Source organism: Pleuronectes platessa, chromosome 2 (genome assembly GCF_947347685.1).
Source record: "Pleuronectes platessa chromosome 2, fPlePla1.1, whole genome shotgun sequence".
Taxonomy (NCBI): domain Eukaryota; kingdom Metazoa; phylum Chordata; class Actinopteri; order Pleuronectiformes; family Pleuronectidae; genus Pleuronectes; species Pleuronectes platessa.
In genome coordinates, this window is record NC_070627.1 from 15,656,788 (window position 1) to 15,678,821 (window position 22,034).

A 22,034-nucleotide genomic window follows, 5' to 3' on the forward strand; every position below is an offset into this window, starting at 1 on the left:
AAAATAAAACAATATAAACTATAATAATTTCATAGTACATGATACAAAGTACTATAATCGTGATTTCAGCTGTCTGAACTGGGAAGCTGAACAGAGACAATTCAGCTGAATCCCATTTGTTGACAAAAACAAATTGAAACGCTATTAATGATTCTCGTAAAATGGAAAAAGGTGAAAAAAATTGCAGCACATATCCATGTACAGAGCTGAAACACGCTGAAGTGCTGAGATCCTACAGCTTCCACCCTCAAACTGTCAAGACATCTGTCTGGATTCATTAATTACTTAATTTATTACTCTTAGCATATGAAGCAGTTACAGAGCAAATGAAAAGTAATCATATTTAGAGGAGTTGAACAGCTGTGCTCTCTGAGACCTCAAACAGATGCAATGCGACATTTTGATTTGCAGTTTTTTGAAACATTTTATCATTTTTAAAAATCAGGTTTAGAAGCAATTCCCGTAACAACAGGAAAAATATCTAGGAGACAAAATGAAAGCTATATTTGTATGTGAGGTATGGTGCATGTGCTGTAAAGCTGGTGCAGGGGTTTCCAGACCATGAACATAAAATGTGATCATAAAACTTTTCAGGAAACTGTTAACTGTCAGATACTGCTGCTAAACACTGCCCTCTTTTGGCTGTGACTTGTAACAGCCTCCAGGATGCCATTGTCTTACATGAATGAGTGAAGGTGTGCGTTTGAAGTTCATAAGTAACGCTCACTCACACGCGATGAGACAGGCCATACAGAAAATGGGTTTATTTGTAACACAGCAGCATTTTGTTTGTTGTCTCACATCACAAACGCATTTCCCCATGCGTTCTGCATCGGGTCATTTAGTCTTCACCGTCTTTAAATCTACCTGTGTAACTGTAACGGTACAGAATGAATCATCAGAGGTTGGACTTTTTTTGCCTTTTTTTATTTCTATGTTCGCACTGATCATCATTATTTCACAGAGACTGTCTACATCAAAGTTTCTTTACACCCCAAAAAACAAACCAAAGAAACCTACCATCAAATATGAATCAAGTTTACTCGCAGAACAAACGATACTGTCGGACAAAAACCTTTGCCTCATCACCTCACGTCGTGGTGCAAAAACCTGCCTCTTGAGGGCATAGAGAAATAAATATGCAAATCATTCTATATACCATAGATAAATATATGTGACTCAAACTAGCTCAAGGAAAGTCATGTGAAGTCATGACGAAATATAAGGCCACAAAACCCAAATGATAAAACTCATGACTAAACATGTTGAATGTAAACAATGCATTGACAGGTTGGAGTGAATATACAGTATGTTGCACTGTCACTGGTGAGTGAGTAGCAGTATGGCACACACAAATCATTTCTATTGACAGAAATCGGTGGATTCTGCTGGTATCAGGGGCGACGTCGCGGACGTGCTGATGAATCTCCCAAAACTACAACACCCACGTATAAATCTGTTTACCCTGCTTGGTGTCGTATAATTATGCTGACACGTCACATAAAATAAAGGAAAATCCATGTCAAATAAATTACAGTACAGCCATTTATAGATTCAACAATATTCACATTCAGTAACACAGAGTTATCAGCGACGGAATCACCAACCATTACCTGCTCCCTCGATATGCAGGTCGGAGACAAGAACACGTGAAGCGAGAGCAACCTGAAGCAGTTTGAGTGACTCACATGGACCAAAACAAGATGGCAGACGAGCAGCATCTATGCTGGTCTTGTGTGTCTTGTGTTTATCTGCAGGTCAACCGATACCCTGCTTCCCCATTAACAGACCATGAAGCTGACTACGCAGTTTTAAGCACAAAGTAATAAGCAGGAAGTGGCGACAGAGTTGTTTTTTTTGCAAACAGCACCAGAACACAATCAGGCTAGTTTGAGGAAATATAGCAAACAGCGTCAACATCCATGCAGCTCAGAGGAAGAAAAAGGTACGCAGCATTGCAAGCGACATCTACCTCGGTGCATGCAGGTCAGACGGTCGAGACTGTGCAGTGCATTTGTAAAGATTTAAAAAGGGGGGGCTTCAGCGCTTCAGGATCTCACGCGCGGATTGTATAAAGATGCCACAGATATCAAAAGGCTTTAAAAATGAGGCAGTAAGAGGACTGTTGTTGTGTGTCTGAGCCGCTTGCAAGAAAACATACATTTCATATGGACACACGTTATCTGAACGTCAAAGTGCCTCAGAGTTGCTCGTCAAATTAAAGGTAGGCGCAGTTTGAATCATGGTGACGTGAATCTGCTGGCTGTGATTGTTCTCATGGCTCCCACAGGGAAAGAAGGAAAAAACACACAGGAAGTGCAAACGACACACACAAGTGCTTTGCATGGACGACTGACAGCAACAAAAAAAGTCCTATTTGATTCATTGTCGACTCAGTGGAGTAGCACACATGCCTCGGTACAGCACCTACAGACGAACACACAGTACACTGCGTCTAAGGACAAGAGGTGAACACAGGAAGTGTCGGCTGTGATGTTTACAGTTAGTGTTCTGGTGAGTGCACGTGTGAGTGTGTGTGTGAGTGTGTGAGTGGTGAAATATGAGTATGTGAGAATCTGTTTGCAATGAAAGCTGAAAACTATTGGAGTCCTCAACAGACTGAAAATGACCCTGAATCTTTCTTTGCACAAATCAACCAAAACCCTTGTTCCTGACCCACAGCCCCATTCTCAAAAAAAATCAATATAAAGGTGGATGGGTGCAGCTTCCAGCTGCTGTTTCCAGTTGTCTTCTTATTTCTTGTTCTTGAGTTGATTGGCCAGCCAATCAAGACCCTCATAGAGCCCGTCCCCGCTGGTGGCGCAGGTGGCTTGGATGTACCAGTTACGGTGGCGCAGGGAGTGTAAGCCCAGCTTGTCTGTGAGCTCAGCAGCGTTCATGGCGTTTGGTAAATCCTGTCAGAGAGGTGAGAGGTCAGCGAGGAGAAAGTGCTGTCCTCAATCTGAGAGGATTAGTGATAAAACTATGTGTGACCCTGAAGACAAGAATGAATGCATGTATGCATCTACTGTGGATAAATCATTTACCAGTCATTAAACATCTCATGATAACGTGAGAGCTCTCTCAGTTAGTGTTTTGTTGAATCCTTGTTGAGCTGTCTGCACTACTTTCCTAAAGAATCAATTCTGTTGGAAACCCTGTACACAAAGTCAATTATTACCTCCACTGCTATTTGTCTGTTTACCAAGACTATACAAAAACTATTGAACCACTTTGAGGGAACCCATTAACTTTTGTGGCAAATCCATAATTGTATTTATCAATTTCTTCATCCTTTTGACCAATTTCCCATAGAATGATTTATGGATCTTGATGAAAAAGATTAAAACAGAAGAAAGTGTTTTAGGGGTTGATCCTCCGCTACAAGCCTGTTGTATATAATGTATATGTGTTATGTACATGCAGAACAGTAACGATTTCTTACCTGTTTATTGGCAAAAACGAGGAGCACTGCATCCCTGAGCTCGTCCTCGGCGAGCATCCTCATCAGCTCCTCTCGTGCCTCGTTCACGCGCTCTCTGTCGTTACTGTCCACCACAAAGATTAGACCTGAAACAGCAAAAACACACAAAGATTAATATTATCTTGAGAAGTAGAGGGTGTAACACCATCGAGGCTGGCGTTAGCCTCTGATTAGCTCTGCTCACCCTGTGTGTTTTGAAAATAGTGTCTCCAGAGGGGGCGAATCTTGTCTTGCCCACCAACGTCCCACACAGTGAAGCTGATGTTCTTGTACTCCACCGTCTCCACATTAAACCCTGGAAACAGGAGCAGGTTCACGCAACATGTAAAGAAAACACAGGTGTCTATCATAAATGTACACTTGACTATTCGGTTCCCCTACCGATGGTTGGGATTGTGGTGACGATTTCACCCAACTTGAGCTTGTAGAGTATTGTTGTTTTCCCTGCAGCATCGAGCCCCACCATCAAGATCCTCATCTCCTTCTTACCGATGAGGCTCTTCAGCAAATTCCCAAAAATGTTTCCCATGATTCAGATGAGGATTTTAAACTTCAGAGAGCAGCTGCAGTCGTGATGCTGAATGCCAGCGTCAGTTGACGAAGGGGGATAAGTTACGAGGGAAGGCTGAAGGAGAGAAACAGAGGAAGAAACTGTTTAGTGATACTTGGAAGTATCATTAAGAATTCATTAAATTAATGACAACATTATAAACACATTAAAAAAACAAAACAGAATCACTAGTCTGTAATGCCTTTGTTAAGTAACAGAGGCAGAAATGCTCCAGCCAGCCCCCTCCCAGCTTTCTAAATAGCGGCTCCATAAAATCTCACCTCTACATGCATTCTCAAAGACAGGTGGAAAGCTGTGCTAATTGCCCACAGTCATCCTCACAGAGAGGGGGAATGAGATGCATGTCAGTACCATGACCCCGGGCTGAAGCACAATCTGTTCAGATTGTTTTTTTTCCTTCCCCCTCTTTCAAATGTTATCCTGAAACAGCGCCAAGCCCTCAGAGCACATATAAAAATGTCCTATATTACCAGACCGAAAAACACAATCAGTGAATCTGTCTAACACAAAGTCAGCTGATCCCGTCCAGAGAAAGAGACAAAAGGAGACCACATTTCACCCTGTAGTTCACATGATGCTGAGCAGCCCTCGTGAACATGGGAGAATGCTGTGTGGTGTCTAAATATTGCACTTCAAGCAGTGTCAAGTCCAATTGATCTCAAATCACAAACTGGCCTCAGTGGAATTTACAATCTGATCAACATGCAACATCGTCAGTGCAGCATGGTGGTGGGGTGGTTATCTCTGCCACCTCGCAACAAGCAGGTTTGAATCTCGGGTCAGGGTCTTTGCCTGTGGAGCTTGCATGTTCTCCCCGTGTGCGGGGATCCAGCTTCCTCTCACAGTCAAAAGACATGAAGATCAGGGTTATAGGTAAAGAAGCAACTGTTAATTGATTGTAGGCATGACAGTGAGAGTCAACGTCTGTTTATCTCTGTATGTTGGCCCTGCGATACACTGGCGACCTACCCAGGGTTGTACCCTCTACCCCGCCTCTCGCCCAATGTCAGCTGGGATTGGCTCCAGCTCCCCCCGCAACCCTCAAGAGGAAGAGGTATAGATATTGGACGGTTGCAACAGACACACATAAAAGCATGGCGGGCCAACATAGAGGTGCATGTGGATCACACTGTGTTTTCTGATGTATCCCATGTAGATGACAGTGTTGCTATCTATTTGTTTATGTCTATCTCCAGCCTGAGGGACCTTTAGATAGAAACAGGAGCTAAACCAAGGTGAAGACAGAGGAAGTGACGTGAGTCTCCTCACCACTGTCCATGGTGCTGAAGAGGAGCCACTCACTGACAGCAACTCCCCCAACCCACTGTGTTTAAACAGTATAGGTCTGTGATGGGGATGTCATCAGACAGCACGGCCTCTGATGACATCCACTCATCCAGCCCCCGGGGACTCCGGCCGGTTCACGTTAGCCGGCGGTGCTACGGTGAGTAACGACACCGCTAACCTGCCGCTGTTAGCCGTGTCGGCCCCGCACTCTGCCACGCTGCTGCGGGAAAACACTGTTAATTCCGTATATTAGCGCATAATCTTGATAATGTCTATTAACGCATGTCTGTCCGTGTTGGCTGTAACCGCTGAATCGATGAGACGTGACGGGAGCTAGCAGCGAGCATCCATCCCACACATCCATCCACAGCGGGCATCCCGCTAACACGGAGCCGAGCCCTGATGCTTCAGCCCGGGGGACACCGAGGCCACGCGACCGCCAAAGACGGAACACACACACTGAACACATTCTGTTGTTTTAACGGCCACAGGAACATTCGTGTACATGATGGTTCGATGGAGGTAGGGTCCTCACTTACCTTCGCTGAGAGGTCCTCTACTAAACCTCTCACGAGACTTTCCGGGGAACGACTCAACAGCACACGATATCTCGCGAGAGTAGATGTCAAACCCGAACCTGAAATTTGCTGAACAGGTCCAGTCTATGGACAGGTCCTGCGTTATTTATTTTTTGTGTGGTTGTTTTTGAAAGGACGATTGAATAACCAGATAGATTTGATTCATTTTTTGTTATTTTTTAAAAGCGCTTTCAGCTCACACCTGCTTTCTTTTATGAAGTATATAGTTTTATGTTAAAAATCGTGTGTGACTGAGGTCTGATTGAGAGAAACTAATGATTACTTAAAAAAAGGTTAAACTAGAGAACTGATAATGTTACCAATAAACCCATTCAGAAAGCCCCTCCACACAATCTAAATGATCATGGTGTTCATGATTGAAACCGTTGTAGCTGACAGGACTGTGAATTGTGAAATGACTCGGTCCTACAAGTTCTGATAAATTACACAAAATCTGTACATATAAGGCATAGTCACTTATTTGCTTCTACAAATCCAAGTGCAAGTAAGTAATTTATCATTCACATAGAGGTATAATAATGAGAACACCTGTGCCCTGTAGCCTTCAGTTGTCATTAAAACTCAAAAGGTGTTTAGTTTGTCCAGGTTCGACAATTGTACAAAACATGAATTACCTTGTTTCGAGTCGAATTGGAATTTCGGAGCCTACAGACACCTGGATGACACTTCAGGAGCAGTATCACTACTATCCCTCCATCGGTACAGTGGTGAATAGATGCTGAGTGCATTTTCCTCTTACGGTGAACTACCCCTTTAAATAAAGCAGGTTTCCACCAAAGGGAAGCCGCCTCCTCCTCATCCACAGTCAGGATTGTGGGCTTATAACAGGGACGTGGCGTGTGCAGCAGACTGTGACAGCTCGGACAGGCTGCAGAAACACACACAGGACACCACCAACAGCGCCCCCCAGCGCTTCTACACGCACACAGCGCCGCTTCCGCTTCCCTTGGCCTAATGGGATGCTGTTGGCGGAATGTTTGAGGCGGGCTCTGTGAGAGAGAGAGAAAGAGAGAGAGAGGGAGAGAGACCCAGGTGGTGGGACAACGTCCACAGACCTCCAATCCTTATCGCTTCTATTATAACACATCAGCATTAGGCTGCCGCTGAGCCATTTTGGACTGACTGAGGGCTCGCGGGTTGACTGTGACTCTCGGCTTCTCTCTCTCTCTGACAGAAGAAGAAGAAGAAGAAGACACGGAAGTTGTTGCTTATGGCTTCTTCTCTTTTGCAGAAGTTCACGATGAAGAGCAACGTGTTGCTGCTGCTGCTGCTGCTCACAGCTTTCACCTGTGGAGAAGACAACACAGCCGAGGAGCTTCAGGTGGAGATCCTGGTGAGTGACACAAACACACGCACACACACACACACTTACAAACACACGAAAACACACTGCAGCTGTAAAACAGAAGCACACACTGCTAAATCAATGTACCGCTTTCTAACGGTCTCACCTTTCTTGTGATCCAAAGGAGGGACCAGAAACTTGCTCTGTACTTTCCACAATGGGAGACACGCTGCAGATCCACTACACGGTAAGACACGTTTTCACCGTTTCACCGTTTCATCGTTACACTGTTACATTGTTACATTGTTACACTGTTACACTGTTACACTATAACACTGTTGCACTGTTGCATTGCACAACTGTGTGTGTCTGTGCAAAGATCAGTGGATGTGAGGGAGTTTGCTGATGACGATCCCAGTTGTTGTCAATGTGGCACCGTCTGCACGAGCCATGTGGACACACTGTGTTAGTGCATCCCCACACTGGAGTGCGAATAATACACAAATCTGTGGTCACGTCAGCAGCTGATTGAGCAGGACAAACACACACAGATTTGTGTGTGAGAGCTTCACTTGGTTGTACGGAGTCGATCGTCTCTGCTTATACTATGAAGCGATGGGGCGGAGCAACACGTCAGCAGTAAAAGTGTAGTGTATGTGTGTGTGTGTGTGTGTGTGCGCGCGTGTGTGTTTCCATTGATCACACTGGAGGCTCGTGGTTTCCACTCATCACGCACGTTAATCTTCAGGAATTTCACAGTTTTCTGATGTAGATTTTATCAACACAATGTGTTGTAACAAGCCATTTGCTGTTAAAATACACTTCCCATGTGCTATTATTATATTAGAACCCTGGAGCTAATACTTTCCAGTCTTAAAAAACAATCAAAACTTATGTAGAATTTGTAGAATGATTTCCTGAATCCTTATCAACAGTTTATTTTACACAGATTCTACAGACACACACTTTTTTTTGCCTTCCTACTGGTTGAAAGCTAATTCTGTCAACTCCCCGAGCATAACAAATTTTTTTAACCATGCAACATGTAACAGGGTCTTCTGATCAAAATATTTTTGAGAGTTACTGATATGATGAAAAAGTCTTTAGAATAAATGTGTTTTCTGCAGTTAATATATCAAGAGCCAGGCCGACTGTGCATCTATTTATATAATTTCTAATACAAAATAAACAATAAATCATTTTAGTTATGCATTCCCCAAATTTGAATATGCACAAGGTAACACACACAAGAGGATTTGAGAGGAAACTGAGCTGTCATTTATTTTTGAGTATGTTTCAGTGAAGTCATCATCTCATGCCTCTTTTCTGTTCAGGGGAAGCTGATGGACGGAAAGGTGATCGACTCGTCTCTGTCCCGGGACCCTGTTGTTGTCGAGCTGGGGAAGAGGACAGTTATTCCCGGTGAATTAACATTTTCATGTTCTGTCTGCGTGGGTGTTGTTTGATCACAGACTGATCTGTGACATTTGATAGATAAGTGCAGCCTGTGGGGAGGTAAGACATGTTCTGGCTGTGTTGACTCTCTCTGTGTGGTTTTCTTATCAGGGCTGGAACAAAGCCTGGTCGGTGTGTGTGAAGGGTAAGTGAAAAATAAAAGTCCATCTGAAGAAAAGTGGCCTCAATTCACAATAATACCAAAGTGAATGGATGTGTGATAGAATCGGAAAAAATGCTTTGTCTGTGATTGTGTTTTGTAATTATTATTTCATTCAGGCAAAAAATCAAGGCCACTATTCCACCTCACCTTGCGTATGGAAAAAAAGGTTACCCTCCTACAATCCCAGGTACTGAACACACACACACTCACACACACACACACGCACAAATCAGGGCACACTGAGCTAGATCAAGTGCACTACTACACATACTACAGCACAGGTCTGTTGATGTTGAAATCACCATCACAACTTGAATAAGAATATATTTGTATACATATACGTAGTATTATTGCACATGTATACAGTCTCCTATTGAAAAATCTGATTGGTGTTGAATGCAATAATACTTTGCACTGCAGTGTATATTTGTATAAAGTCTTCATTACTGAAGACATATTTTTGCAGCTTGAGAACAGTAAAGGTTTTTATAAATGTGTTTATTTTATTTCTGTTTGTTGTAAAAAATATTTATTTACAAGATAATATAAACTATGTCTAGATTCATCCTGTAAATATACATTGGTGACCTTTTATTTCCTTTTAAATGTTATGTCATATTTTGCATTTTTAAAAGTATAAATTTCACGTCTTCATTTATTAACAGGTAAACTGACAAGTTAAAAAGAATAGTCTACATAAATTAGTGGTGAAACAACAACAAAATATAGTTACTTTCATACAGGTTAGAGTGGTCGCTGAAAACGTTCATGAGTTTCATTAGAATTATGTGAATCCTATGTTATAGCCTTGACATTCATATCAACGTATCAACCTCAATCTGTCCAAGGTGATGCTGTTCTTGAGTTCGAGGTGGAGGTGATTTCTCTAACGCAGCAGACGCCGTGGCAGAAAATGATCAATGACGTGTTCCCCATGGTGTGTCTGGCCCTGGTGCCCACTCTGCTCGGCCTGGTGGGACTCTACCTCTACCAGAAGGCCAACGCCAAGAAGCCCGGCAAGAAGAAGAGCAAGGACAAGAAGATGAAGAAGAAATGAGGACAGGGCACAGAAATATTTAAATAAATTTTATAAATTGTATTTATTGGTCTCTGTGTTTTATTACTTATTAACACATGTCATATTTACAGACAGGTATTATGAGTACGTGTTATGTGAAACATTTCTCAACACTGACTGAAACTGCAGATTCATGGAGGTTCAGAACATGGAGCTGAGGGTTGCTGTGTCATGTTGTGTTTAACAGGAAGGGGCAGCCGCAACAAACCCAGTAGCTATGTGCAACTCTTCATTAAAAGCAAAAACATTACACAACTATTACAAATTAATTAGATCTTGTAAATGGTAATTGCATTTTCAAGACGCTATAATCCCAGTAACGTGACATGTTAGTCACACGTAGTCTCATGGCAGCATCATCTTTGGGATTTAACAAAATAAACTTTTTTGAGGAAGACCTACAGTAACTAAATATATCGTGTGCAAAGTTACGCAATGATGAATTCCTCTATTGCTCTCTTTCCTGGTCTAACCAAAGATGATAGATATTTACTGCTCTTTTTTGACACCACGTTTATTGTATGTAGTTATTACTTTATGGATCAACACATACAGCTTATATACGATTTGATTGATTCTTGGGAAGCTGCCCACCACTACGTGAAGTAAATAAAAGGAGCTCCACCTTCATCAGAGGTTAATGCATCATAAATTTTTTATAAATAATAATATTCTGAAATGGGTCAAATTGTTTAATGAGCACTGTGAGTATATTTTACTTGTATAATATAGAGATTGTAATCATTTAATACTGGTTGTGAAGTTTATATAATACTTTAGCTGTAAATTCATGTAATACTTGTAACCTTTTCAAAGTTCACCTTTTAACATTTTAGAGAGACGATTTCAAACATGGGTTAAAATAAAATCTTTACATTGACGAATACTGATAGTACTATCGAAGATAGAACGCTTGTTTTAGTAAACGGCGTAGCACGACGCAGCCCCTCCTATTGACATGTGGAGCCGTGAAGAGAACTCCGCCCGGTCAGGTGACGCCTGGTTAAAAACATGAACAGTGATATCCCTCCGCCATAAACGTTTGTTAATGCTTTACTTTTTAGAATTTCTTCAAATCTTTAAATTATTTAAACTACAAACCAAACATGAAATCTTTGTGGATATTAAAAAACTAAAGTAAGACGTTGATTCGCTTGTGTTTTTAATGTGAATATTTAGAGGGCGGAGCGCGTTGCACTTCTTCTCGCGGTACAACCTCTTCCGGTTCTCTTTCCAGCTTCCCGTGCAAGATGGTGAGTGTGTCTGAGTGAAGCCGTGTGATTAAAACAGAATAAACTGTCATTTAACTCTACCAGGCTCGAGCATCCGTGTCTCCTCGGCGTTATAAACCTACATATAAACCCCCAGTGTGGAGAACCGATGGTAAATGTCGGCCGAGATGATTTTAAACGTTGTCTGGGCCTAATGCTAGCTGTTAGCAGGCTAGCTGTTTTGTGCATGTGTTCCTGAGAGCCGACGAAGGAAGGCGCCGCCGCCACAAGGCAGAGCAACTTGAGGGATGCGGGTCCGAAGACGCATGTGATTTTCACGGTGTTCTCTTATTGTAAAATCACCGAAATCAAATTCAGATTTACCCGATGAGCAGAACCGTTTGTGTAGCAGTCGTTTCGGGACCTCGCAGCTGAGCCATGCTCACCATTGTTGGTTTATGTCGTCAGGGTGGAAATGGTTGTTAATCCTTCCTTTTAAGGACATTTTCTGTTAATGGTTCAATTCTAAAATGTTTATAAGTCGGTGTTGGAAATATTTGAAGATAATCAATTATCATACGTCATTTGCTGAGCTACGTTATACAAGCGCCCAATGCTGCTATTAAGTGTCAGTGGACGGCAAAGCAGTCATGGAGATCCAATTTGTCATTCAATATTTATTTATAATCCTGTCAAGTTCTGATTTGCAATCATTGAAAATAGTTTTTGGACTGTCAGTCCTTTGAATAGATAACCTCTAAGAATCTGTTATCACCATTTCCTGATATTACCATACTAACCCTATCATCTGAGTAGGGTAAGAGAAGTAATCCGATTTAAAGAAATGAAAATAATTGGCAGATGCTGTCCAACTGCAGATACCCCAAAACTTTAGGATGTTAAGAAAATCCTAAATTTCAAGGACCTTTCTATTGAGCAATTATTTAGTTTAAAAATAAACTTATTTTATATAAATTCAAATGGTCTTAAACTGGCAAGTTGTGATATTGATCTAATGTGTTGACACCAGCTTATCATTTTTGGTGCTCTATTTGTCATTTATTTTCAGTATTAATTCACGGAACTTTATTATTACCACCATTGTAAATGAGGGTCTTATTCCTCAATGGGTTTTCCGAGGCTTAAATAAATAATCCCCCAAAAATATCTGAATATGATGTTTAGTGCTCACTGTGTTGTCTTGTTTTACAGACTAAGAAAAGGAGGAATAACGGTCGTGCCAAGAAGGGCCGTGGGCACGTGCAGCCCATCCGCTGCACCAACTGCGCCCGCTGTGTCCCCAAGGACAAAGCCATCAAGAAGTTTGTCATCAGGAACATAGTGGAGGCTGCTGCCGTGAGAGACATCTCAGAGGCCAGTGTCTTTGACTGTGAGTGGAATTTGAACTTTGTTTTGACAACCTCCAAAGCCGTCTTAGTATTTTAGTTTTAACTTGGCAGCATGTCGTCATCTGTACCTCTCCTGTCTGTGTCGTCTCTGCAGCTTATGTGTTGCCCAAGCTCTATGTGAAGCTGCACTACTGTGTCAGCTGTGCCATCCACAGTAAGGTGGTGAGGAACCGCTCCTGTGAGGCCAGGAAAGACCGAACCCCTCCACCCAGATTCAGGCCCGCTGTAAGTACAATCCACTGCATGTTTGACCCACATGACCTGTGATGCATATACAGTTTTATTGCAGCTCTGACAATGGGATTAGTAATAGAAGGGAAAGGACCATTGGAACTAATGCTTATTATAGTTTGGCTGCTAAATAAACCAAGATTAATTATGTATGAGCTACAACTTTTAGTTTGAAAGGCCAGCAACTATGTTACATGAATCTTAAACTGTCCGTTTTCTGTTCAACAGGCTGGTGCACCAAGAGCTCCTCCAAAGCCCATGTAAAGCAGATTGTGAAGATGCTGTAACGCCTGAAGAATAAACAAATCTTTACAAAAACCTGAAAGTGTGACGCTCATTCTTCATAACAGACCATATTTGTGTGGGGTTGTAAACTGACCATGTGTTGTGTAGTTGTAGAAAAGAGGCCTGTCAAGTATTTTATTTGGAATAGACTCTTACAGTACAAAACTTACAGTGGTTTAAGATCAAATTCTGCAAATGCATAATTACATATGATACAATTGAAAAGGCTCTGCAGTTACTTAAAGCAATATCGGACCATTTACAGGAGGGAAATGTTAAAGACTAAACCAGGGGGAGTAAATAGTGCAACGGGGAAAACGAATACCACAAAACTAGCAGTTTATTTTCTTTAGAATAGTCTTGAATTGGAGCAGATTATTTGGTTGTCCTTCAGAATGCAACAGAGGAGACTGGTGAAGGCTCAGGAGCAAACAACATTGGTACCACATGCATCAGGTTCAGAAGCACATAACTGGCCAGTGTAGCACACACAAATATATCTAAACACTGTCCAAACGCACAACTTATATAAAGTGGATTTGAATTTACTGTGCTGAAATTGCGACTTCAAAAAATTGTACAATGAATTATCAAGTCATGGACAAGGGACCAAATGTATAATTCTACAGCATTTGTAGCTCTAAAATTCACAATCATGGCTCTTGGTTCAGGTGTATAGGTGGCTTCTCATCTTTGGCTTTTAGCCTGGTTGTTAAAATCAAAACACTTTGTTCTGGCCTGGGTCAATCACTGGAGGTTTCAGGGAAACTACAGGGGGTGAAAAATAGTTCTAAATATGACCATAATTGTCAGGTGTTTTTGTAATGTGCAGCACTGGATCGACAAAATAAACTTGATAAATTACTTCAAACGAAATTCAACAGTAAAGGAAGAAATTAAGTACAGAAAATGCCAAAGGCACAACAGCCAAAGTCTACTACACACTAATTACACAAACCAAAGGACCGCACATGGGCCTTTTATTTTTGAGGTTTTTTTTCCTGAATCAGAATATACAGCCTCATCAAAGTAATGGAAAGGCCCATCCTTTGTTTTTAAGATTAAAAGATGAGACTTAAAGTTCAGTATCATCTTTGGTTTCCTGGTTTTTCCAACTGCAACCCTTTTTTCATGTGTACAAAAGTGATTGAACAAGTTGAGTTGCTCTTAATATTGATTGTTTAAAAATTGTATGTCTACTCTTTCAGTCTTGAGATTCACATGTGAAGACATCTGTGGTTAAAAAGGTGAAACCAACATTAACAGTTGTTCATGGGAGAAAAGCAAGCCATTAGAAGCAGAGGAAGGGGAAAGGAAACCCCCTAACCCCACATAGTTTGATGCTATGAACAGGTCACAGGCTTGATGCATTTAGACTGTTACTTTAGCTCATTTAAACTGGGCGGACTGATAAAGGTTCAATATCCTAAGATTGGAAACTCATCTATATGTAATTACCAGGAAGTAAAAATTGAAATTCTGAACTCTTGTCTCATATTCATCTTTTAATCTTAAACTCTTCTTCAGTGTCCAAAAAAACACAAAGGAATGAGCCTTCACGTTCAAATAAATCTTGAGGACTTCACATAGTAAAACAAGGGTATAAGATGTAGGTAATCAATCAAAGCATTTCCACTCATGTAAACTACACCAGTAATTTGCAATGATAACTTTGGTGACAGATCATTAACATTAAATCCAGGTCAGGTTACAGAAAACAACATTTCAGGATTCTGGGATACAATGCGTCCATGGCCCTCACATGACCAAACAGTCTGTATTCACATATTAAGGCAAGATAATCTGATTTCAAATTTGATTCTAACTTTAGAAAAGCATTATAACCACCTGTTTAGGTTCCTGTGTTGATATACTGTCACAAAATCACAATTCATTGTGTCAACAAGTGACTCTTTCTCCTTCAATCTCATACAGCAATATACAACAAAAAAATTGTAAACATCCGTCAAACCGATTTAACTTTACTTTACAACTTGTAACATTTAAAAAAAACTGGAAAACACCAAATTATCATTTAATATTTTTCTGCTAAAAGGGAGAAGATCATTTGAACAAATCGACATTGTTTTTCTTACAGAGCAACGAAAACCCCCAAAAAGATCTGTCACTTCTCCATAATTAATACTTTGCATTTCGCCACTCTAACAGGGAAAAGTGCTTAACAGGTGGAGGCAGTGGTTCTTTGCCTCAGCCACGAGGGAACCGTTATTTGGTGCTATGCAGGAAAAAAAATGTTCTCAAAAAACTATATTTGGGAGTTTCTGCACATTGCCACTACTTAGAAATATGAAAATCCAAACAACTCAACTCAGTACATGACAGAACCATTTCCAGCCTTTAGAGGTTCAGTGGTTCCCGTTTAGGCTGAAAAAGATTTCTGAAAAGCAAAATTGCATTTATAGATGCTGAAAAGATGTATTTCATTAAATAAAGTCTAAACATCAGTTCTGATTAATTTATAGAGGAAATTCAGTCCAATAACCTATTTTCTGGATCACATAAGAACTCAGGTCGGCTGATGATTTTGATAAGTTTCAACCTTATTAAAATCAATGAACACAGGAAAATTCAGCCTGTCTAAAACTTTCTTAAGAGATCATTTCAGGACACTTGGAGATCAATCTCATTATCAAAACAACAGTCCTGTTTATCAACACTAACTGGGATTCATTTTTGCATCCTAGTCTGTAATCTTTAAAATATTGCCTGCTGGACGTGTACAATTTATTGTGCTTAAAGTAAGTTAAGTGAAATATTAATAAAATGAGGCTAAAACAACAATCTCTGTTACTTTAACATGTAAACAGAAGCACAGGCCGACTGTGTTCTCTTTTCGTTTCGGAATTTTTTTTTTTTTACCAAGACAGGATCATTTGTTGCCTTGGTAACTCTGTGGAGTGACTTGTGCTCAAAGGAAATAAACCATTTTTGGATTTAACCTGTGAGGATGGAGTAAACTGCTACAGTGTACTCATTTGTGTCATAGCAGCATGAGCCTAATGTCAGGTACAGTTAGTCTTTGATAAAAAAGCAGAAGTGGTTCTTCATCTTTTCCAGCACTGATCAAAATCAAGCACATCTGAATAGGATAATTGTGTGCAAAGACAAAAGTCAGATACTTTACCGTCTGAAAGTCAATCTATTGAGCAGTTAAATCATTTTAAAACTCATCATCACACAATAACCGGTTTCCAGATAAGATTTGGTAGCTCCGGTCTTTCAGTCTGGTCAACAGGGTGTGATCAGGGTGAAGAAAGGCACAATATAATAAGATAGTAACAACAAATTCATGTTTGAATGAAAAATAAAAAGATAAATGTTGGTTTGCAGTTTGATGGAGTGATGCCAAGGAATACTTGGGGGACTTGTGAAGATCCTGTAACCTCTGAGTAATCTCTAAAGTTGTGGCAGTGATAGTCCTTTCCTAGTGAGAGAAACCTTCCATCAGTTTTTCTCAATTTTGAGAGAAATGTGCAGGTCGGTAATGTATTCTACAAAATAGTTTAATATGATCAGAATATTCTGGCAGGTATCAGTGCAACGAAAGCAGTCATGGAAAAGAAGAAACTAAACATTTCATACACAGCCCCAGTCGGCATCCACACAAATAAAGGCCTTCATTATTCACTTACTTGTTCAGCTTACTTCCAAAAAACACACAGGGGTCCTTGTTGTCACTCACTGTCACTCACACACACACACAAACACACACAAAATCCCATCAAAAACAAAAGTGCATTGCTAAATCATGGACAACTCCTCAAAACACATCCATTCGCTTGGACCTGGTGTTTGAGTTTGGTCTGCACTTGAGTTTGCATTTGAAAAAGCGATTCATTTTACACGATTTACTCCAAATTGAAGAGGAAAAAAAAACAGGATAAATAACAATTGCTAGGGACTCATTTCACTGAAAGTGCTTTGAGAACAAGGTGTTCAAATCTGATTCCTCTGTAGGTGAGCCCATCAACTTCACATTGTTCTTCTTACATGATATTTCTGTTAAAGTGCACAAGAAGATTAAGTTTTCATGTTATGGATAAAGTCTTATTTGACTACTAGAATTTGTGCAACAGGTTTGAAGTTTGGAGCAAGGCACATCTGTGGGTGAGAAAAGTGCATCGGCCCTTTAGCTACTTTAGAATACAAGTAATTTAAAGTGCATTTTCAATAGATAATGTTTGAAATGCATTGATAATGATAAGGGTAACTATTGTAATTTAGAAACATGCATGTGGAGTTTCTCCTGCTGGTACATACTTACTGTACCAGTGCGTCTTCACATCATCAGTGCCTTTATCGTGTGTGCAGACCAAACCCAGCCAGGTCCTTGTCTCAGTGTAAAAATAGCTTTAGGGGGAAGCAAGTCGTTAACCCTTCATCCTCATTCAAGGATGTGTTCTCCGCGGACGATGTGAGAAGAAAATTCGTAGCGGTCCTGACTGCGGTGGCCACAGATGTTACACTCGAAAGGCTGGCGAAAACCGTGGCAGCCCATATGGATAGTAAACATGACATGGTCCAGGAAAAGCACACGGCAGTGCTCGCAACGGAAATAGCGCACAGCCCGCCCTTCGCTGTCCACCACCCGAAAAGCCTCCCTGGAGGTCGAGGAGGGCGCTGTAGGTGAGCTGGGAGTCGGAGCGAGGGCAGGAGGCGGGGGGGCTGAGTGGCCTCCAGCCTGTCTTTCCACCTCCCTTTCTTTGGCGTGGCTGGGGCTGTGTCTGTCCCGACTCCTGTGGTGTGCAATGGGAGGAGGCACTGGGTTGTGGTTGTTCGAGTAGAGGAGATGATGGCCATTGTTACTGTGCAGGGTTGGGATTGGAGCAGTACTGTTGCACTGCTCATCGGTCATACTCTCTGTGTCTGTAGAGTCCTGGCATCCGTTGCTAGGCGAGGGCGCATGACTTCGACCGACAGGCAGGTCTTCGTGACCCTCTGCGGCCTCCCTTCCCCCCACACCTGCCGCCCCCCGCCCAGTTCCCGTCCCTGTACAATCCAGCCTCGGACCTAGAGCGACAGGGACGTGAGAGGAGCCGTGGATCGGCCTGAGTTCCGGCAGACATGACGGGTGAGTGGTGGGAAGGTGTAAAGGCCTCAGAGTGTCTGAAACTCCTTCTCCATTACCTGCAATGCCGGCGTACTCTCCTCCCAGCCCAGTAAAGTGCGGAGCTTCAAGCTCTCCTGCGTGCATCTCCCCATCTTTATCCAAACCAGCACTGAGCTCATAAGGTGCATCTCCAAGGTTGAGTCGTATGTGCTTCTGTCCTGCAATTGGGAGAGACACAATATTGTGTTGTGTCATGACATGATATCTCACCATATTGTAATATGGACATCTGTGGAAGCTGTCACAACGGTAAAGAGATTCATAATTTTTTCATGTCAATTAAATGACTTGAGTCTAGTTTTGCAGGCTGATGGTGAATCAGACCCTTTCAGACCAAATGATTGGTGGTAAGCTACGACAAATCATAAAGCAAATGTGCATAAAATCCTGAAAGCCGTCAGTCACTCCAGAACAAAAAGATCCGTCCAGATGCATGTGGTATTGAATTCAATCGATTAATGCTTCTTTCTAAGTTTCCTGAACCCATCCACATTGAGACCAAATGCTCACCTACAAATTTTTGTGGTGTGGATCTCTTGCGTTTGGTGATGCTGTTTGCGAGCCGATCAATAAATGCCATCTTGTCTGCAGAGGGTTGCAGAAGAGAGTCCTGTATAAACTCTAGCTCTCTCATCTCCTCTCCTGCACAAAGTACAAACAAATTGTAAAGTTATTTTTGGGGGTTCTTTTATCACCCAGACAGCATTTATCCCAAACTGTAAAGAGGTTGGCAATAGAAAATCTAAACCACATTTTAGATATACAGTAAAAAGGGATTGAATTGGGGGGGTTACCCGTTAAGGTGGTAGACTAAAAACCAAGATGCTACTACAATCCATTTGGAAAGGGATATTTGCAACACTAAACTATGATTTTGATTCCTCTCTTATGCGACAAAATGTTGTTCACTTCGGATTATGTAACGTCCATGATTGTCATTAAACACATACCTGGATTCAGAGCACTGGATGGCTGCTTTGACTCCAGACTCTGTAAGTAGCTGTGGCAACGCTCTCGATGTTCCTCTAGGGTGCTCTGCTGTTTGTAACTACGGCCACAATAACTGCACTTATACGGCTTCCCTACGGTTGGAGAGGACACTGGGGAGAAAGTAGGTAATAAAGCCTCATTACTGTCGAAACATGCCAACTATTATCTGTATTTTTCAGTCATCAAGCTTGAATCTGTTCTACCTGCATGAGTGCGAAGGTGGCCAGTTAGTGCATCTCTTCTTCGACAGGCATAGCTGCAGAAGGGACATTTAAAGGGCTTCTCGCCTGAGTGCAGCTTGATGTGTCGGAGTAGGTTACCCTTTTGGGTGAAGGAGGCGCCACACTGATTGCACTGGAATGGTCGCTCACCTTGTGATAGGTTGAATGTGTTAACCTTACATGTATGTCTCAAACATTGTTATAAACTCATATCTATAGGTTAAATTACAATCACTAGAGCTGCAAATCAAAACAACAACCCATTCAAAAGGAAAAACATGTCTGAGACATCATCAAAAAGACACATTTTATATGTGTCCTATTTTACTTGACAAAAATAAATGTTTTATCGCAAAAGAGATTGTTCAGTCACCTGTATGGCTGCGTTTGTGCACCATGAGAACATTCGGCCCAATGCAGATCATTCCACAGACGTCACACTTGAGCTTTCCATTTGGCAGCCTGGTGGCTCCCGACGGTATGGTTTCCGGATTGGTGAGCTCCCTGTAGCCTCCGACCGCCTCAGATCCCTGCTCTGACCCTCCTTCTTCCACCCTCTCCCCTCTTTCATCTTCAGTACTGCGACCTGGGTCTTCATCACTGTACAATTCCACTTTAATGGAGTTGACTATAAGTGCAAGAGCAAAAATAAAGAAAGTCTTAAATAGGATGATAAACTTGTATTTTACCAGATGTTAGAAAGATACTTATGTGAATTGAAAGGGGCTGCCTCTCCAGCATCTTTATCTCAGATTGGTATTATTAAGTATAATGAAACAAACAAGTAAAAGTGACTAGCAACTTGATTGTATATAGGAAAATGATTCGATTTTGGGATATGATTAACCATTGTGGAATTAACACATGATTTTTCACTGACCACTGAGGGAGCGACTAGGAGAGGTCTCCTTGCTGTTTGGGGTGCTCACTGTTGGACCTCCAAGGGCCCCAGAAAACTCCCTCTCCATTGAAGAGTCTCCACTACCTGCTTCGAAAGAAGAGGCACAAGAAAGATCTTTTATTAGAACAACATGTCAACCTTAAAAGACGAGTGTATTTTCAAATAAAATGAAGACTAGTCTTACCTGATATATAAGTCCGGCCATTGCAGTCATCAACATCCATACTAGTTCAAGCAGTATACTGAAATGACAGTGGTGTCAGAGGTTAAAGATCAAACTGAATTATCTCTCACTTACATTCACTTGTGCACAGATTCACTGAAACATAATCAAAGAAGCCCAACCTTCTTTAGAATAACAGCTAAGCATGTAGTTAGAAGTCCAATGTGACAAACCGTTATGAAATGAAAATCCTCTATGTGCCTGAGGGTTATTAAAATGATATTGCTTAGGAAATACACAACTTTCAATGAACAAAACCGACCAGAAAACGGCCAGCTTGAATGTTAGCAATCTATCGTTAACATGTCGGTGCAATTTAAGTCAGGCCTTGGATTAAGAACCACGTCAATAATAACTGCACCGATATAAACTCTGCTGATAAATACAGTTATATAGCCAATAGTGACAATATAAAATGTAAACAGTTTAATAGCGTCTACTTTAGCGCCCTACCTTTACCTTAGCAGCTACAGATCAGCTGCTTGACTCTGTAACAATTACACCGAGTCATGACAACACTCAGAAAAACATTTAGCGGTGAGCTAATCTAATGTTAGGCTCATCCCAGACCATTGAGGTAGAAATCCAGTTCCTAATGCAGATTGACAGCGTTTACATAATGGTGGTGTGGAGGTGAAGTTTACGATTCGGCCTGGGCGGCTAACGATAGCTCAATGCATGTGATGGGAACGACTGTTAGCCAAGCTAGCTCAACTTAACGCTAGAACGTATCCGTGACAGCTCAGTAAGAAGCACGGAACAACGTTGCAGCCGTGTAATATGGGTGATCAAACGAGGTAAATGCCACTGACTTGCGGGGTTGACATTAAGATGGACACTGGTGTCCCCACGACGGCTTGCTTGAGGCTAGCATAACAAACCACCGTTAGCCTGAGCTATCCAAGCTAGCTAGCCCCCACAGCCAATGTTTCCTAAACCGTTGCTATGGCAGCCACCGTCGCCCGGAGTGCTGGGGCTAGCGAGCTAATGGTTAGCTAGCTAGCTAACTAGCCTGTTCTCCCAGGAGCCTCGGAGTGGACTTCACAGCTCAGCGCGGCGGAGACAGCCGACCACGAATGTACATTGTATGGTTCCCCGGTTCTCTCGGTGACTGCTGCATTACCTGTCCCTGTCACGGCCGTTTCAGTGAGGCTATTCTGTATTTTCATCTGCCTGTTTATGACGGCGGCATCGCCCGGCAGCATTTACCTCCAGCTACTTATCATTTCCGGTGACATCCCGAGAGGAGCTGCCTGGGAACGTTTGAGTTCATATGTGCTGCCGATCTAATAACACACATCCCGAGCATAAAGAGACAGAGTGTTGGTGATACATTGCATTGTATGGTATCTGATGGGTTTACAGGAATCAGTGGTGAACTGAGCATGTTTATTCAAGTACTGTATTTAAGTTACTGTACTTATGTTAAAGTATTTGAGTATTTCCATTTTATTCTACTTAATACACCTGCTCCTCTATACTTCAGGGGAAATTACATTACAGCTTTGAC

The 22,034-nt window shown here is 41.7% G+C and overlaps 4 protein-coding genes across 11 annotated transcripts in view; 2 read left to right on the top strand and 2 right to left on the bottom strand.

Moving 5' to 3' along the window:
- The window catches only part of LOC128425379 (40S ribosomal protein S26), a 178,121-nt gene extending 165,030 nt beyond the window's left edge, over positions 1-13,091 (top strand). Inside the window, exons 1-4 of one of the 2 annotated variants that reach the window (XM_053411979.1) lie at positions 11,088-11,175; positions 12,346-12,523; positions 12,637-12,767; positions 13,002-13,091. In XM_053411979.1, coding sequence (XP_053267954.1) covers positions 11,173-11,175; positions 12,346-12,523; positions 12,637-12,767; positions 13,002-13,037 — 348 coding nt within the window. In that variant the 5' untranslated portion in view covers positions 11,088-11,172 and the 3' untranslated portion in view covers positions 13,038-13,091. Of the gene's footprint in view, positions 1-11,087; positions 11,176-12,344; positions 12,524-12,636; positions 12,768-13,001 lie in introns of those variants that run through there. The other variant, XM_053411972.1, reaches the window with a different exon arrangement.
- On the bottom strand, positions 906-7,816 carry LOC128425358 (ADP-ribosylation factor 3). Of its 2 annotated transcripts, none has more exons than XM_053411944.1 (5): positions 6,556-7,816; positions 3,866-4,109; positions 3,669-3,779; positions 3,446-3,570; positions 906-2,915 (listed from the first exon to the last, which is right to left on the bottom strand). In XM_053411944.1, exons 2-5 carry the CDS (start codon positions 4,011-4,013, stop codon positions 2,754-2,756), a joined length of 546 nt encoding a protein of 181 aa, XP_053267919.1. In that variant the 5' UTR covers positions 4,014-4,109; positions 6,556-7,816; the 3' UTR covers positions 906-2,753. The 2 variants fall into 2 exon arrangements, with proteins under 2 accessions (XP_053267919.1, XP_053267927.1); XM_053411952.1 differs by lacking the exon at positions 6,556-7,816 and adding an exon at positions 5,882-5,925.
- On the top strand, positions 6,845-9,943 carry fkbp11 (FKBP prolyl isomerase 11). Its single transcript, XM_053411931.1, has 6 exons — positions 6,845-7,274; positions 7,411-7,473; positions 8,561-8,648; positions 8,793-8,826; positions 8,961-9,031; positions 9,693-9,943. Exons 1-6 carry the CDS (start codon positions 7,152-7,154, stop codon positions 9,899-9,901), a joined length of 588 nt encoding a protein of 195 aa, XP_053267906.1. The 5' UTR covers positions 6,845-7,151; the 3' UTR covers positions 9,902-9,943.
- An 88-nt stretch (positions 13,092-13,179) lies between the features above and the next one.
- On the bottom strand, positions 13,180-21,790 carry LOC128425261 (zinc finger protein Eos). Of its 6 annotated transcripts, XM_053411830.1 has the most exons (9): positions 21,648-21,790; positions 20,486-20,543; positions 20,281-20,388; positions 19,774-20,028; positions 19,383-19,550; positions 19,140-19,289; positions 18,700-18,831; positions 18,207-18,347; positions 13,180-18,089 (listed from the first exon to the last, which is right to left on the bottom strand). In XM_053411830.1, the coding sequence occupies exons 2-9, from the start codon at positions 20,523-20,525 to the stop codon at positions 17,464-17,466; spliced, it is 1,620 nt and encodes a 539-aa protein (XP_053267805.1). In that variant the 5' UTR covers positions 20,526-20,543; positions 21,648-21,790; the 3' UTR covers positions 13,180-17,463. The 6 variants fall into 6 exon arrangements, with proteins under 6 accessions (XP_053267805.1, XP_053267790.1, XP_053267773.1 ...); XM_053411815.1 differs by having other exon boundaries at positions 13,180-18,347; positions 20,281-20,385; XM_053411798.1 differs by having other exon boundaries at positions 13,180-18,347.
- Positions 21,791-22,034: the final 244 nt, after the last annotated feature.